General features: G+C 32.0%; 1 protein-coding gene across 1 annotated transcript in view; it reads right to left on the bottom strand.

Annotated features, from left to right (window-relative positions):
- Positions 1-7,287: 7,287 nt before the first annotated feature.
- Positions 7,288-16,428, bottom strand: part of LOC126879592 (inositol polyphosphate 5-phosphatase OCRL) — a 185,474-nt gene continuing 176,333 nt past the window's right edge. The window contains exon 16 of the mRNA XM_050642760.1: positions 7,288-13,036. Within this exon, the coding sequence (XP_050498717.1) occupies positions 12,788-13,036 (249 nt within the window). The 3' untranslated portion in view covers positions 7,288-12,787. The remainder of the gene's footprint in view (positions 13,037-16,428) is intronic.

Below are 16,428 nucleotides of genomic sequence, written 5' to 3'. Positions count from 1 at the left end.
GTGAAAATAAAAACATAGCGTCACTGCTGCAGTGATTGGAACTAATAGAGATCCTGAAACATAAAATTTCAAAGTTATTATTGAAATATAAGTTATATTCTATACCATCAACTAAAGTTTTTTTGATCGGATAAAAAATGTCAATTTGGCGGTTTTTGAAAATGAAAATGTTTTAGCTAATTTAAAAAAAAAAAAATTCAACACTTCGTCATTTTTCCAAATTTTAATATTTTTCAAAAATCCTAGTTGATGGTATAGGAAATAACTTATATTTCAATAATCACTTTGAAATTTTATGTTTCAGGATCTCTATTAGTCTCAATCACTGCGGCAGTGGAGCCATGTTTTTATTTTCACGGTGCCAGTAGATGGCGCATAAATCGTTTAACTTTTAATATTTTTTATGAAAATTGTTTTACATGTACTTCTGTTTATAATAAATGCTCATGCAAATTTTCAAAACAATTGGTACAGTACTTTTTATTTTAGAAATTCCCAAAAAAGTATATGAATTTCATACTTTTACATTAGGATAGCCCCTTAAGGAATCGATTAAAAGTAATGGTTAATATTGTTTTAGTAGCATACCAATTTTTGTTTAAACGCAGTAGTAAATACATACGTGTAACATAGTAGCGGGACATATTTATAAAGGCGTGCAGGAAAACGGATTATGGCGTAGGCACTATAATTTTGGGCTTTACCGCCGTTATAGTTATAGTAGAGAGAAGGAACGAGAAGGGGCCGTCAAAACACATTTATGACCAAAGACTAGATGGAGTGAGGAGAAGAGCAAGCACAAAGCACGAATTAAGGACCAGGTGGAAGACGACTTACGAGTATTAAGAGTACGAAATTGCTAACTCCTTTCGCAGAAAACATTGACTTCTTCCTAGAGGCTTCCAGAGAGAAAACACCAACTCCGATTAATAATTAATAGATGGGAATCAATCAATCAGAATAGAGAACACCACCAGTGACGTCAGTGTCAATCCACAAGTAAACCACCAGCATCAGTACACGAAGTAAAATAGGCAAAAGGTACGAAGTCAAAATATACGAAAATTCACGAAACGAATCTAGGAAAACCTATAAAAACCAAACACGCATTCGTACTGCAAACACCCCCGTTGAGTGCAGTGGACATACAGTACGTAAATCTTTCAGCTGGACATAGGGAATTGTGGCAACTGCGCTAACCTCTGTTAGTTGAAGCTTCTGTTCGAGTACCGGCGTTATCTAACTGCCCCACGAACTACCTGGGCTCATTAATTCCAAGTACCTGCTGCCCCATCGCCGAGAAAGTTGGGGATTAAGTCTTAATGACCGGAAATTCCAAATTTGATTATAGTTGAAAGTAAGAATATAAATATTTTCAGTTATTCACTTCAGTTGCAAGTATTACGGTATAGTGTCCGGTTTTGTCCGTTAGTGTTTAACTTTTAAATGGCGAATCCAACGACTATGTTTAGTCAAAGGGCAGAACTTTTATTAATAATTAATGAATATAAATATTAAAAGGCCCATGTCTCCAAAGATGGAAAAGTTAGATGGCGATGCATCAAAAAAGGGTGTCAACAAAAAGTGTACACAAACGAAGGTGATGAAAATTACGTTATTCTTGAAAAAGCATCGGTGGAGCATAATTATGCTCCAGATATCCACATTGACCGGCAAATTTTTAGTAATTCTACAAAGAGGAAAGCTGTAGAAGATATAATATGCGAAAGACCTTTAAATATTGTCCATAAGAAATTGAGGAAGGAAAATTTCAGCAATTTACCCCTGACGACGAAAGACATTTCTTGCGTTCGAAGAAATATCTATGCTGCAAGACGAAAATCCACACTATCATTGCCCAAGTCACAGGAAGAAGTTCCACAAGTGTTAGTGAATTTAAATTTAAAAACAAATGCAGGTGAAAACTTTTTATTATCTACGAAAAATAATTCCGCAATTTTTAGTTGTTTCACAAATCTTTACTTTTTGTGTAATGCAGATTCTTTGTATGTAGATGGAACTTTTCAATACTGTTCTAAATATTTTTGTCAGATGTTTACTATACATGGCTACAAAAATGGTTTTTATGTTCCTCTAGTATCTTGTTTGTTACCAAATAAATCACAGCAATCGTACAAAAGTACTTTTGATACATTAATGACAATCCGTACAGATTTGAATTTAAATTTCAAACCGAAGCGAATAATTTCTGATTTTGAAATAGCAATTCAAAATGCAGCCAAGTTAGTGTGGCCCGACATTATTATTTCTTGTTGCAAATTTCATTTAACACAAAATTGGTACCGAAAAATTTAAAATTTAGGTTTGTCCTCGCAATATAAAAATCAAACTTATTGGAAAATATTTAAACTTGTTTTTCGGCATTTCTTATTTAGATCAAATGATGTTGGTGACTTTTTCTGATGAACTTTTTAATATTATGCCAGAAGATGACAGAGTTTTGCAATTTTATGATTATCTAGTTGATAATTACTTAACGGAAGATTCAACATTTCCACCTTACATGTGAGCTTCAAATTCATCATTTCTTATATTTACTACAAACGCATGTGAATCATTTCACTCGAAATTTAACGAATGTTTTTATAAATCACATCCTGACATATTTCAATTTACAGACATTTTGTTAAATTTTCGAGCAGAAGTATATGTGAAAATTAGAACTACGCATAGATTCGGAAAAAACTTGATAAAACGGCAAAAAGAAAAGTTGATATTATTGAAAATAGGCTAAATGAATATTACGTTAATCAAAACATTACTAAATTAGACTTCATTAAGTCAGTTTGCAATTATTATGCAGCTAACTTTTAAAATCTAAAATATAGTGTTCACTCTTACTTATTTTAATCACTAAGCAGACATGTTTCTACATTAGAATTAAGCACTGTTATTGTTTAACTGTAGTTTTTGTTATTGTATATTTTGTTAATGTAGATTTATAAATAAACTTTATCCGATTATATTGTTATAGTTTCATTATTTAATCATTTAAAATTTTCGCTAATGCTTTGAGAATTGGGTTTCTTTTTGAATACAATAAAGTAAAATAAAAACTATATATGTTCACAAAAATATTATCTAAGTACCTAGGTAGCGTGAGGCAGTTCGTAGTCGCCCCCGAGTACGGAAGCAAGGCTGTCCATAAATAAATCAAAAACAAAGATTATGCTTAATGAGTTAATAATTTACTTTAGTTTTTAGAATATTTCTTATTTCAAAACTAATTTCAAAATTAAACAGACACAGTTTTCCCATTCCGTTAGGCCAAAAATATTTAGCTACTACATTGTCACGTTTTGACGATTATTTGTGTCAGCCTAAATGAATTGTCAATTTTAAGATAATGCAACCCTAGACAATAAAAATAGACTAGGTAAGATATGGGCCCCTCTGTGTATCGAGGTGTAACGCCGATATCGAGGACGTCATTGGTCAGTATTCACTTTGAGTGATCTAGCCTACTTTGTCTGTCACATGCGCGGGATCACTTGGTTAAAAGAGACGTTATTTTGCTCAGTATGCCTTGTCTATCCTTATTATGTCTATTAATGCAACATCCATGACAATCATATTATATTGTCATCGAGAGAGCGCAGTTGCCACAATTATCTCAATGTATATTCCCTATGTCCAGCTGAACGATTTACGTACTGTATATTTACTTCCCGGCGGACGTCGATCATCCTCCTACTGCATCGCGACGTCAAAACTTCGACCACTTTGACGCGGCTCTTCATTTTTTTGACATCTGCAGCATTCAAAAGTTTAACGGCATAATTTAACGGAGAATAATTTACGACTTATGCCAATCGATATTTTTTTATTATTTACACTCAAATATTTGATTTCATTGTTTAATACTTTAATTACTCAACCAGCTATTTCTGATATTTCCTATATAAAAAATATCTATAGAACATAGTTATTGCGAGACGTTTGTATATTCACTCTAATAATGGATGAATAAAGACTGCAAAGACGAAGAAATCAATATTTAACACTATATTTTTAACATATTTGTCTTTCATTAAAGGAACATCAATGGAACTAAAAATTTAGTTATACAGAGAGAGTCTGTAAAGTGGAATAAATTCAATATCTCAAATACTAATTGTTTTTTTGGAAAATGCTCAGACCCGTCGATTAGTATTTCAAATTGTCCTTTTTGACATTCAATAAAAATGTATACAGGGTGTCCCAATTTAGAGATATGACGTCATCGTCGATTTTCTTAAATGGCAACACTGTCATTTTGATAGCTAATTTGATAGGGTTTGTAAAGTTATACATAACTGCAAAATATCAAATTTTTATTCTCTACCATTTACAAGATAATAGAAAATAACAAAGTTATATCTGTAATTTGGAATATATTCAATAATTAAAATACTAACTGTTTTTTTGAAAAATGCTCAGACCCGTCGATTAGTATATCAAATTGTCATTTTTGACATATAATAATAATGTATACAGGGTGTCCCAATTTAGAGATATGACGTCATCGTTGATTTTCTTAAATGGCAACACTATCATTTTGATAGCGTGTGTAAAGTTATACACATCCGAAAAATTTCAAAATTTTATTCCCTACCATTTACAAGATAATAAAAAATAACAAAGTTATGAAGAACAAGAAGTAATCAAATAATAATTGAATTTATTTATTTCAATTAAGCAAATGCTCATAACGTTGCCCATTGACAATTTGACAATAATTGAGGGCAACATTATGAGTTTTTGCTTAATTTATTGAAATAATTAAATTCAATTATTAGTTGATTACTTCTTTTTCATAACTTTGTTATTTTTTATTATCATCTAAATGGTAGAGAATACAAATTTGAAATTTTGCAGTTGTGTATAACTTTACACACCCTATCAAAATAGCTATCAAAATGACAGTGTTGCCATTTAAGAAAATCAACGATGACGTCATATCTCTAAATTGGGACACCCTGTATACATTATTATTATATGTCAAAAAGGACAATTTGATATACTAATCGACGGGTCTGAGCATTTTTCAAAAAAACAGTTACTATTTTAATTATTGAATATATTCCAAATTACAGATATAACTTTGTTATTTTCTATTATCTTGTAAATGGTAGAGAATAAAAATTTGATATTTTGCAGTTATGTATAACTTTACAAACCCTATCAAATTAGCTATCAAAATGACAGTGTTGCCATTTAAGAAAATCGACGATGACGTCATATCTCTAAATTGGGACACCCTGTATACATTATTATTGAATGTCAAAAAGGACAATTTGAAATACTAATCGACGGGTCTGAGCATTTTCCAAAAAAACAATTAGTATTTGAGATATTGAATTTATTCCACTTTACAGACTCTCTCTGTATATACACACACCGGCAAAATTAGCCGAACACCTTAAAAATGGGACATGTTTGATGTCTCGAATTTCGTAAACCTGTTGTCCGATTTGAGTGATTCTTTTAGTATGTTATAGCATTATTAGTTAAGAATATCGGTGTAATAATATTGTTACTAGACAGGTAAACGTCATTTTATACAGGGTGTTACAATCATACTGTGTTTTTTCTTAAAGTTCGGAACACCCTGTGGAATATTCTAGCATATATAAAATATTAAAATTAAAACTCGATTGTAGACTTAGGCTTTCTTAACATTTTCTTTTTTGATTCATTTGCTTATGTTGGAAAATAAAAAAGTTATGTGCTTTAACAACTAGCCATTCTTTTTATCAATAAATCCTCATAGTAGGGCAGAAAAGTATGCTAAATTTGCAGTTACTCGAGTGTTATGGGGACCTATTGGATTGTGAAAAGTGGGTGCTAAAACCAACAAAAGTTAAGTTAAGTTTTCCATAAAGTGTGGGCCTCTCCATTTTTTAATTTAATTTTCCATTTCCACCAATCGTTTTTTCCGATTATAGCGTCATCTATCCATAATTTGAAAAAATGTTGCGAATAAAAGTGGCTTATTTTTACGTCAAGGATTCAAATCTGCAATAAAAATTGGGGGCTCCTATTTAAGATTTTAAAGTAACGCCCCACCCCACACCACCTCTGTGGGGGGTTGTGTTTGGTGCCATTCGGTAGATTTTTGAAAAATATTGAATAGGGGTATTTTGCAGTTTTACGATCTGATGTTCATTTCGCGAAATATCGCAGGGTTCGTATTTAAAATTTTTAATTTACCCCCCACCCCTCTCCGTGGGATGTCACGAGCCCCCACGGAGCTGGGGTGGGGGATTTAATTTAAAATCTTAAATAGGAGCCCCCAATTTTTATTGCAGATTTGGATTCTTCACGTAAAAATAAGCAACTTTTATTCGACACATTTTTTCGAATTAAGGATAGATCGCGCTATAATAATCGGAGAAAAATGATTGTTTCAAATGGAAAATTAAATTAAAAATGAAAAGTCCCCCACTTTATGGAAAACGTAACTTAACCTTTTTCTGATTTTAGCACATATTCTTCACAATCCCATAACGTTCGAGTAACTGCAAATTTAGTATACTTTTCTCCCCTACTATGAGGATTTATTGATGAGAAACATGGATAGTTGTTAACGCACATAAGTTTTTTATTAACTCACATAAGTAAATGAATCAAAAAGGAAAATGTTAAGAAAGCCTAAGTCTACAATCGAGTATTAATTTTAATATTTTACATGCGCTAGAATATTCCACAGGGTGTTCCAAACTTTAAGAAGAAAACACAGTATGATTTGTACACCCGGTATAAAATGATATTTACCTGTCTAGCAACAATAATATTACAACGATATTCTTAAATAATAAGGCTATAACATACTAAAAGAATTACTCAAATCGGACCAGTGGTTTAGGAAATTCAAGACATCAAACATGTTCCATTTTTAAGTGTTCGGCTAATTTTGCCGGTGTGTGTAGTTATAGAATCTACGATTCACAAAAGTTAAAATTAAACTGTCAAAAATAACCAATATCGCAAAGAAAAATATAACAGTCAGAAAAATTAGTCGAAATTTCATTTCTGTACGAATAACTATTTGACTTTTTTCACTCGTGCACAGCATTTATTCATTTTGTTCAGTTTTTTTAAATTAATTTTAATAAATTATTAATCTTTCCCTTATGATAGTGACGATTAGTCTTATAGGGTGTCCTAGTGAAAGTAAGGCAAGTGTAAATAATTATTTTGAGCAATGTGTGAAAAAATGCTACTATATATACATTCTCTTAGTACACTTATTGGGTAAGTAGGCTATTAGTAATAAAATAAAAATACAATGTATAAATATTTATGGAGATTGTACTCGCAGCATGAATTGGATATACAAATCAAAACCAGTTCGTAAACAGGTAGAATTAGAAATTCGTATTGCAGAAAGTAAATCTTAGGGGTAATCACGAATGTGATATATACTGCTGGACAAAAACCCGGACCACTTCATACTTCTTAAACTTGAATAAGTTTATTGGTACTAGCATTTAAAAGGAACTTAATGGATTTTTGAAATTTTCTTAACTTCCCTCACAGCATAAACTATATCTGATCACAGCATAAACTATATCTGAAGTTTCACTTCTTAAACACTTCTTTAGAAACTATAGTTATATATTATGTTAAAACGGGAGAGTTCTTGAGAGTTCGCTGTATATGCCTCTTTTCATGAGCATTCTTCAGTGCGTCACAAATGACAGAAAAAAAGGTAAGTCCGTAATAATACACATTTATGACATTTAATCTAACATGACATTTTAGTTAAATCTGACAGTTGTCCCATTTTATTTGCAATTTGGCATAAAAACAAATCAATTGTCTATTGCATTTATAAAATGGTATTTTCTTTGATTTGTACAGTCTTATAAATTGTACAGATTATATTCGTAGATATATATTATATAATTAGTAAATAATTTTTTTTCGATTAGAGCGCCATCTATTGACAACTAGAATAAATGTTATAAATATCACCGACGAAATGTAATCACCGACGTGCGTTTTTTTCTGTCACATACAATTTAATGCGTTAGAAAGAAATCGAAAAACTGTGACGCACTGAAAGATCCTCATGAGAAATAGCTTACCATATACTTAAAACACTTTAACATGGAAGCCAAAATACCTATTGCTGTTATAAGTAAACTTAAACCAATTACGACAGTTTTTTTTTCGATATTAAAGTTTTTTTATATAGGTATGTTTCCATTGGCTGCGAGATGTACTCCTATGCAAGATGGACCCCAGCAGTCTTCATTTGTCTGCCCATCGCGTTAATATCTTCCTCTTTGGAAGAGGAAGATATCTTCCTCTGGTTCAGAAGTTTTTCGGAATAAGGATATATTTTATCTGAAATCGATATCAACCGTCGATAGTTTCGAGTGTTTAGTGCATTATATTGGTTCGTATGGATGCTTCAGCTATCAACTTCATCCTTATAAAATGCCCTGATCGGCTCCCGGGCGAGAAGAGTGTAATCCTTGTGTTAAATCCTTGTCCTCTCTTTTAGAAAATTTGTATCTGGCTGTGTGGGTTTTACCTTAAAGCCAAAAAAAACTTCATCCTTATGCATGAAAATACTTATTCACATATTGTGAATGTTATAAAACATTGTATGACTGAGATTGATATTATTCAACACAGCCGTTTGAAGCGCCGAAAGAACGGTTCAGAAATAGTTTAGGCACCAAATTATTTGAGAAGGATGGTAACAAATGTAGGTTTCTTCCAACACGACTGAGAACCGTCATGTAACAATCACATTACTATACAGGGTGTCCAGAAACTCTACCGACAAACGAAGACAGGAGATTCTTCAGATCATTTTAAGATAATTTAACTCAATTCACTTAGTCCGAAAATGTTTCCTAGGGGAGCTAAAGCTCTTTGAAGATGGCGTCCTGTAATTAGTTTTTCTTAAATACCTCCAGAACGCTTCTATTTAGAAGAACAAAAATTGGTACGCGTATTTATCTTTAAAATATAAATTTACTCCATCCATTGCAAATTTCTAGTACCGATCATAGGCGTCCGTTTTGGGTAGGAAACGGTTATTTTATCGCATAACTTTTTTATCTTTAACTTTTATGCATTTCTAACACTGGATTAATAAATTGTGAAGTATTCTAGTACTAAAAGGTACTTCTGTTTTAAATCGGTAGGACACACCGTTTTCTAGAAAAATCAATTTGAAAATTTTTCACTTTTTGAATTAAAAAAAAAACCGTTTAGAAAGACGAAAACTGGTACATTTATTTATATTCTAGAGATAAATAGATTTTATTAATTGCGAATTTCTAGTACTGGTCATAGGCGTCCGTTTTGGGTAGGTCAACTGTTATTTTATAGCATAACTTTTTTGTCTTGAATTTTTGAGCATTTTTGACACTAGATTATTAAATTATGAGGTATTCGAGTACTAACAGTTACTCTTACTTTATGTTGGTAAAATACTTTGTTTTTTGTTGAAAAGTCCTTTCAATTTGTTTTCAAATTCCAAAAAGAAGAACTTTCAAATCGATTTTTCTAGAAAACAGAAGTCCTACCGACTTAAAGCAAGAGTACCTTTTAGTACTAGAATATCTCACAATTTAATAATCCGGTGTCAAAAATGAATAAAAGTTAAGGACAAAAAAGTTATGCGATAAAATACCCGTTGATCTACCCAAAACGGACGCCTATGACCGGTACTAGAAATTTGCAATAGATGAAATCGATTCATTTCTGAAAAGTAAATATACATACCAATTTTCGTTTTTCCAAATAGAAGCGTTCTGGAAGTATTTAAGAAAAACTAATTTCATGACGCCATCTTCAAAGAGCTCTAGCTTCCTTAAGAAGCATTTTCGGACTAGGTGAATTGGGTTAAATTGTCTTAAAATTATCTGAGGAATCTCCTGTCTTCGTTTGTCGGTAGAGTTTCTGGACACCCTGTATAATTAACGTTCCATGGGTTCCATGCAAACGAAATAATACGTTCCATGGTACTGCGCAAAACGGTGATCGTTACATGGACGGATATATCTACCATTGAATAAAAAAAGAAATACTTCGTGCTTTATTTTTAAGTTAAGGTTCTTTAACACTATTTTTTCAGTTTTCACACTTTTAGAATAATTCGGTTTTCCGTAAATGAACAGCTTAATATTTTCTATGAGTATATATTTCAAAAAGTCAAATGTACGGGTCATTGGTCAAGCAGTATAGTTTCTCTTTAATTTACATGATATTAAATATCCTTCTATTTAAAATCTTCATAAAAAAAATAAATAATAATAAAAACAGAAATAATAATAAAAATAACTAAATGCGTTCATACTTCAAATGCCGTGTTATTTTAAAAAGCAACTTTTATTATTCACAACTAGATACTAAAGAGAATTAAGGCTGCAATAACTAAACATATTTCGACTAACAATATTATTTGTTCATCTAAAAACTATTCAAACTTCTAGATATCGATAGTCCAATGCAATATTGGAATAAACTAAAACGCTGGATTATTTCTGGAATTATATCTCAAACGAAGGGAGATACCATCACAGCAATTTTCAAAACAATCATTACAGAAATCTAGTATTAAAAATAAACATAAACTACCTAGAGTGTACATCAAAGTATTTATTGATAATAAATGAATAATAAGACCTCCTATTTCATTGTGCCGGACACATTTTATGTCATGCTCCTTGATTAACAAAAATAGGATGTACATTTCCCGTACACTTTAAACATAGGATTAACAAGGACATACATTTCGTGTACACTTTTAATTTGGATGGTTTTGGTTAAATTTGAGAATGAAAACCTAGAATCATTGACTTTTAATCCTGTTTAATCTTGAATTATACCAGTATTGTATCCTTTGAAGTACATACATTGATACATACACTCATCGGCATGAAAAACGGGCACCCCTTGAATTTTTAATGAAATTGTCGAAGGAAAAACACTTCATCTTTTTATTAAAACTTTTATCGATGATTGCATGCTCTGATAGAAGGTTTTAAGGCATGTTTTGGAAAGAAAGTGCGTATGAAAAACTTTAATTTAAAGAGAACTATACAAACTTACAAATTAATACAAAAAAATACAATAACAAATTGGTACCTATCCAATTACTTCAGTGTTACAAGGAGCCTGCGAACTTTCAATTATTGTTTTTACTATAATATATTTGTTTTTCTGTATTGAACTTGTTTCAATTCTTGGCAATTTGAAGATGTCTTTGAATGCAGAAATTGTGACATCTATTGTTGCTCTTATTCAGGACAGAAGAAGTCAAGTTTACGTAGCTAGCAGATACAGAATTTCACGCAGTACAGTGCAACGTGTCTTTACTCGTTTTATAGAATCATAAGCTTATACTCGATGTCCTGGACCAGGTCTCCACAGAAGATCTACTCATCGGGACGCCCGTTTAATGTTTTCAGTACTAAGAAATCGTCATTCATCTACTATAGAGTTAACAGTCTTGGTAGAAGTATTCGAAGCCGGTTACCTGTTTTTCTTACCTTAAGCCTTAGATCAACTCAAAGTTTATCTCAAACAGGCTCTTTTCAAGGAATGAGAAACAATTTTACACACTGAAGTTTTAAGCTTAATTAACAGAACTAACAGAACACCCAGAAGAATGAATGCCGTTATACAGGCTAGTAGAGATAATACGAGGTATTAATTAAATCCAGAATTATTTTGTATATGTTTCCTTATTATTTTTATTTTGTCTATGAAGATAATCGAATAGGTATCAATTGGTCTTATTTGTAACTTTATACAGTGCTAGTCAAAAGTCCGGTCCTCTTCGTATCTTTTGAACGGTTATACTTATAACAGTGGCATTTGGTGGGAGGAAATAAACGGACGTAGGCTTTTCAACTAGTCATAATAGGTGACGTAATAGTGACAGATGACGTTACAGCGCCACTGTGACAGATAAATTTAAATGGGACCTTATGGCAAGTGATATCTCTTTGAAAGGTATTGAAAATACCTATTCAATCATACTAATTTTGTTTGGGTTAAAGTTGATTTTGAAGAATAAATTAAATAAACATAAAATTGTAGTTTCGCATTTAATTAATATAGATTCAAAGGTCCGCCTATGGTTATTTGTCACAAAGTTGATGTTGACGTAAAAACAACTAGAGAATTGAAAAACGTCAACTTTTTGATAAGTAACCATAGGCGGACGTTTGAATTTTTATTAATTAAATGCGAAACTACAATTTTGTATCTATTTAATTTATTCATGATGATTATAGTATGACTGAATAGATATTTTCAGTACCTTTCAAGCGAGATATCACTTGCCATAAGGTGCCATTTAAAATTATCGATCAAAGTGGCTCTGAGACGTCAGCTGTCGCTATTACGTCAGCTGTTATGAGAAGCCTACATCCGTTTATTTCCTTTTGACTAGCACTGCATAGTTCTCTGAAAACATATCTCAAAACCTTATATCAGAGCATGACAATCGTTGATAAAAGTTACAATAAAAAATAAAGTGTGTTTCGACCATTTTAACAAAAATTCAAGGGGCCCTCTTTTCTCGTGCCGACTGTTAAACTCCAAATGTCCTCTTATTGCATTGGTATATCGAAACAGTTATTATACACCTTACAGCTGCAAATAACTAAATATTTTAAAGGTTTAAAACAATTGGCATGATTTTATTGTCGCTACCTTTTGACCTGCACCTTATCATTCTCGCAAATAGTACTCCATCCACCTGATTTACTAGCTGGCTTGATACAAAGTTTAAAAACCAATTTATTTCAAACTACTTTGGTGGAATTATCGAGGAGCTTAGATCGTTGACTAAGAAGTTATATACAAAATTAGACTTCCCCCTTGACGCTTGAGGTTTAGAATTGCGAATTTGATCCCGAAGAAGAATGTCTCCAAATAGAGAGGCAAGCGTTTTGGCATCGTAGCCATTGTCGTTCTGATGTTTGAGGAGTTCTTGGAGAAACATGCAAACATACAGAAACACATTGCGGTGAAGGTCGGAAACTTTTTGAAATATAATCTGAAAAAAGAAATAAGTAATAGTAAGTAATAGTAAAATAAAATTATAACCCGCAAGTTATTATTGGATTGTATAAAGTGTATAGAAATAGTAGGTTCACTTTTCAATTTTGAATTTTATTATTATGTTTTAGAAATTATACGTCAAATCAAAGCAATATTAACATAAGCATAAAATTATCAAAAATATGTGTTTCGAGCTGTGTGTGACTGACAAAATTTCGAGCATAATTTGGGTTACATAAATTAATTCCTGTAAATATTTATTAGTACACTGTATACTACACCGGAAAACGCAGCCTAAATGATTTTTTTAATCGAAAATGGGCTTCGCAAACGAAATATTACTAAAAGGCTTACTTTGATACAAAGGACGGCTCGAAGGATTTGCGAACGATATAAGACAACTTTAACCTAAATATCATCATTGAACAGGACCAAGAACTGAAAAAAAAAGTTCAATTTTTGTTGTACAATCGAACGTGATGACCACTTCATTGTATTAAGGTCGTTAAGGAGGCGCCACCTTCACACAGTTCAAATGTACCAGCTTATGAGATCTGAACAGTAAATGTAAGTGACTGAACACGAACAGTAATACTCAGGTCAACTTACACATCTGAGATTACAAAAATTACCATCAAGCTGAAAATTGGCAGGATTGTTCAAAATACCATCATAAATGAAATCTAAAAAGTCCTCATAAATCCGACCCGAGCTAAAAATTTACGCGGGGTCAAAGGTCAACAAATATAGTTTTTAGTGATTTTCAGCGAAACGGTAAGTTTTATCATAAAATTAGTTCTAATAAAAATTGTAGATTAGCTAATTATCTATACAAAATGTCTTATTACTTTTTTTCCTAAGAGCCACCGTTTTTGAGATACAACGATTCAAAAAGTTGTAATCGCCATAATATGCGCACACGTTTCCACACCACCTTTGAGGTAGTGTAATACTTAGCACGTTTTTTAACGTGGTTTCCCCAGTAGGCCTATTCCACGGATCTGTTAGGATTCTGTTTAATTTGAAGCTATTGAATAATTAATTGATATTAGCAAGGATTAAAAATGATAAAAGTTATAAAAAGCGGTATAAATTAAAAAAAAGGGGAAATTTATCCAACGGGTTCATAATTTTTTAATACTTCTTCCTCTTCTCATTGTTCTTCTTCTTCTTCACCTTCTAGTTCTTCTTCTTCTTGTTCTTCTTCTTCGTGTTCATCCTGGGTGCAAGTAAATTGTCCCAATAATGACACATCGCATGGCTCCTCGATAGAATCAAATGAATCCTCAATTGTTGGTGAGTCAACAATGGAGCACGACCGGTTTTGACAATTAGTGCATGCTACCGAACAAAACAGTCCAACTTGCAACCACATTTAGCGCTACATCCCTTTTTACAGTTGCAAAAAATTGTGTTCAGGAGTTTTTCCGGCGCAGGTGGGAGTAAAGTTTGAATTGGTTCTAATGAACTGTCCACTAATTTCCATCCCCAGTCTTTTGGATCTAGCTGATAACCAAGCCACACTTGAACTTGGTAATATAACCGAAAAAGATGTTGATGAGCAGCCACTGAGGTTGGAGGAAGGCAAGATAACTGCACTTGTTTTTTATTTCGAGTATTTTTAAAGAAACATGAATATCGAAACTTATTTAGCACGTAGTTTTTTTAGGTGCTCCATGCATAACGAGAAGAAAGCTAATTCCGTTGGAAATAACTTCTTGTGGAGTTGAATTAGTTTTTTTTTAAAACTTCACTCCACATGTATGGTCACAGATTTCTGCTCTTTAAGAAATTCTAAAAATTCATCAGCTCTTTCAGTACTTGCATTGATTAATGTTTTTATATCACGTTCAACGGCAACAATTTCGCCTTCACTTAAAATTTGAACACAAATAAAACAATATCCTGTAAAGTTTATTGTATATTGATTGAAATGTTTATTAGTACTAAGCAATAAACATTTTGCCTAGAAAGTTGGCTTTCATTATTATGTTCAAACCCTTCTGAGAAAAGAATAGGTAGAGTGATTAGATTAACCGACGTACCGATAGAACGTGTTTATTACGACAAAACCCATCTTTACAAATTGAATAAGACGCAGAAGCAAGAAGAATTATTATAAGTTAATACTTTGTCATATCAATTGACTATTTTTGTTAAGAATAAGCCGTAAAATTGAAATCATAATTTTTATTATTTTCGCGTTACATTCACTTTGTAAAGATTTTTTTGTTGGCACTGTAATAATACAGCTTATACATTGCATCCCTCGGTAGACTGCAAGCTGTATAGTAGAAACATTATCATATTTATAATATCTTATATTATTATGTGTTTTGTAAGTTCAGTTAACCGATAGAATATTATGTTTACTTGTATTACAGCTTCAGTGATGTATATACGTGGTATACTATATATTATGACGATTAGAACTCTTTGAACTTTTTGAATCGTTGTATCTCAAAAACGGTGGCTCTTAGGAAAAAAAGTATTAAGATATTTTTTATAGATAATTATCTAATCTACATTTTTTGTTAGAACTAATATTATGATAAAACTTACCGTTTCGCTGAAAATCGCTCAAAACCATATTTGGTGACCTTTGACCCCCGCGTAAATTTTTTAGCTCGGGTCGGATTTATGACTTTTTAGATTCCATTTATAATGGTATTTTGAACAATCCTACCAATTTCAGCTTGGTGGTAATTATTGTTACCTCACTCCTATTTTTGAGTCTAACTAAACCGGTCTATAAAAACAAAACTAACGGAAAGAAACCTGACCGCTCGAAGGGATGCTATAGGTCCAGAATTCATCCGGCCCATGCCAAGCGCATCAAATTTTTCACGAGATCATTCACATTGAATATTGGAGTAACTGAGGTCTGTTTTGTTCTCTAGCCAGATCAAAATTTGTCTTTGATTGTCAGCTGAACAGAGTTCATGTGGCAACATCGGTTATATTGTAGAACACTTTACTTTTATGCATAATGCAAACCCAAACACTGTTAGAATTATCAAGAACTATATTGCGAATTTCCAGTTCATGCACTAGCCAGCATATAGTACCAATCTAAACCCAATCGACTACTTATGAGATAAGTCCAAACGGACATTACGACCTAAGATTTCTGTCTCAACATCAGTCCATTTCATCGCCGTCCGTTTCATCGCCAGTTAGTCAGTTGATTTTGTATTATGGGAGATGACACGGCACGACATTAAATTCAGTTCAAAACTTATGACAATTAAAAAGATAAAAAATATTATTAAATTTACTGTTATATTTCTACTTTTCCTAAATTTGATACTAAATAGTATTAAATTTGTAGTGTTAAATGGCCTTGTAGAAATATATATGTTCAAATTTATGTAGTGTCAGGTTAGG

The sequence above is a fragment of the Diabrotica virgifera genome, chromosome 2 (genome assembly GCF_917563875.1).
Source record: "Diabrotica virgifera virgifera chromosome 2, PGI_DIABVI_V3a".
NCBI lineage: Eukaryota > Metazoa > Arthropoda > Insecta > Coleoptera > Chrysomelidae > Diabrotica > Diabrotica virgifera.
Note: the sequence above shows the minus strand (reverse complement) of the source record. Positions and strands in the feature narration are given on the sequence as shown.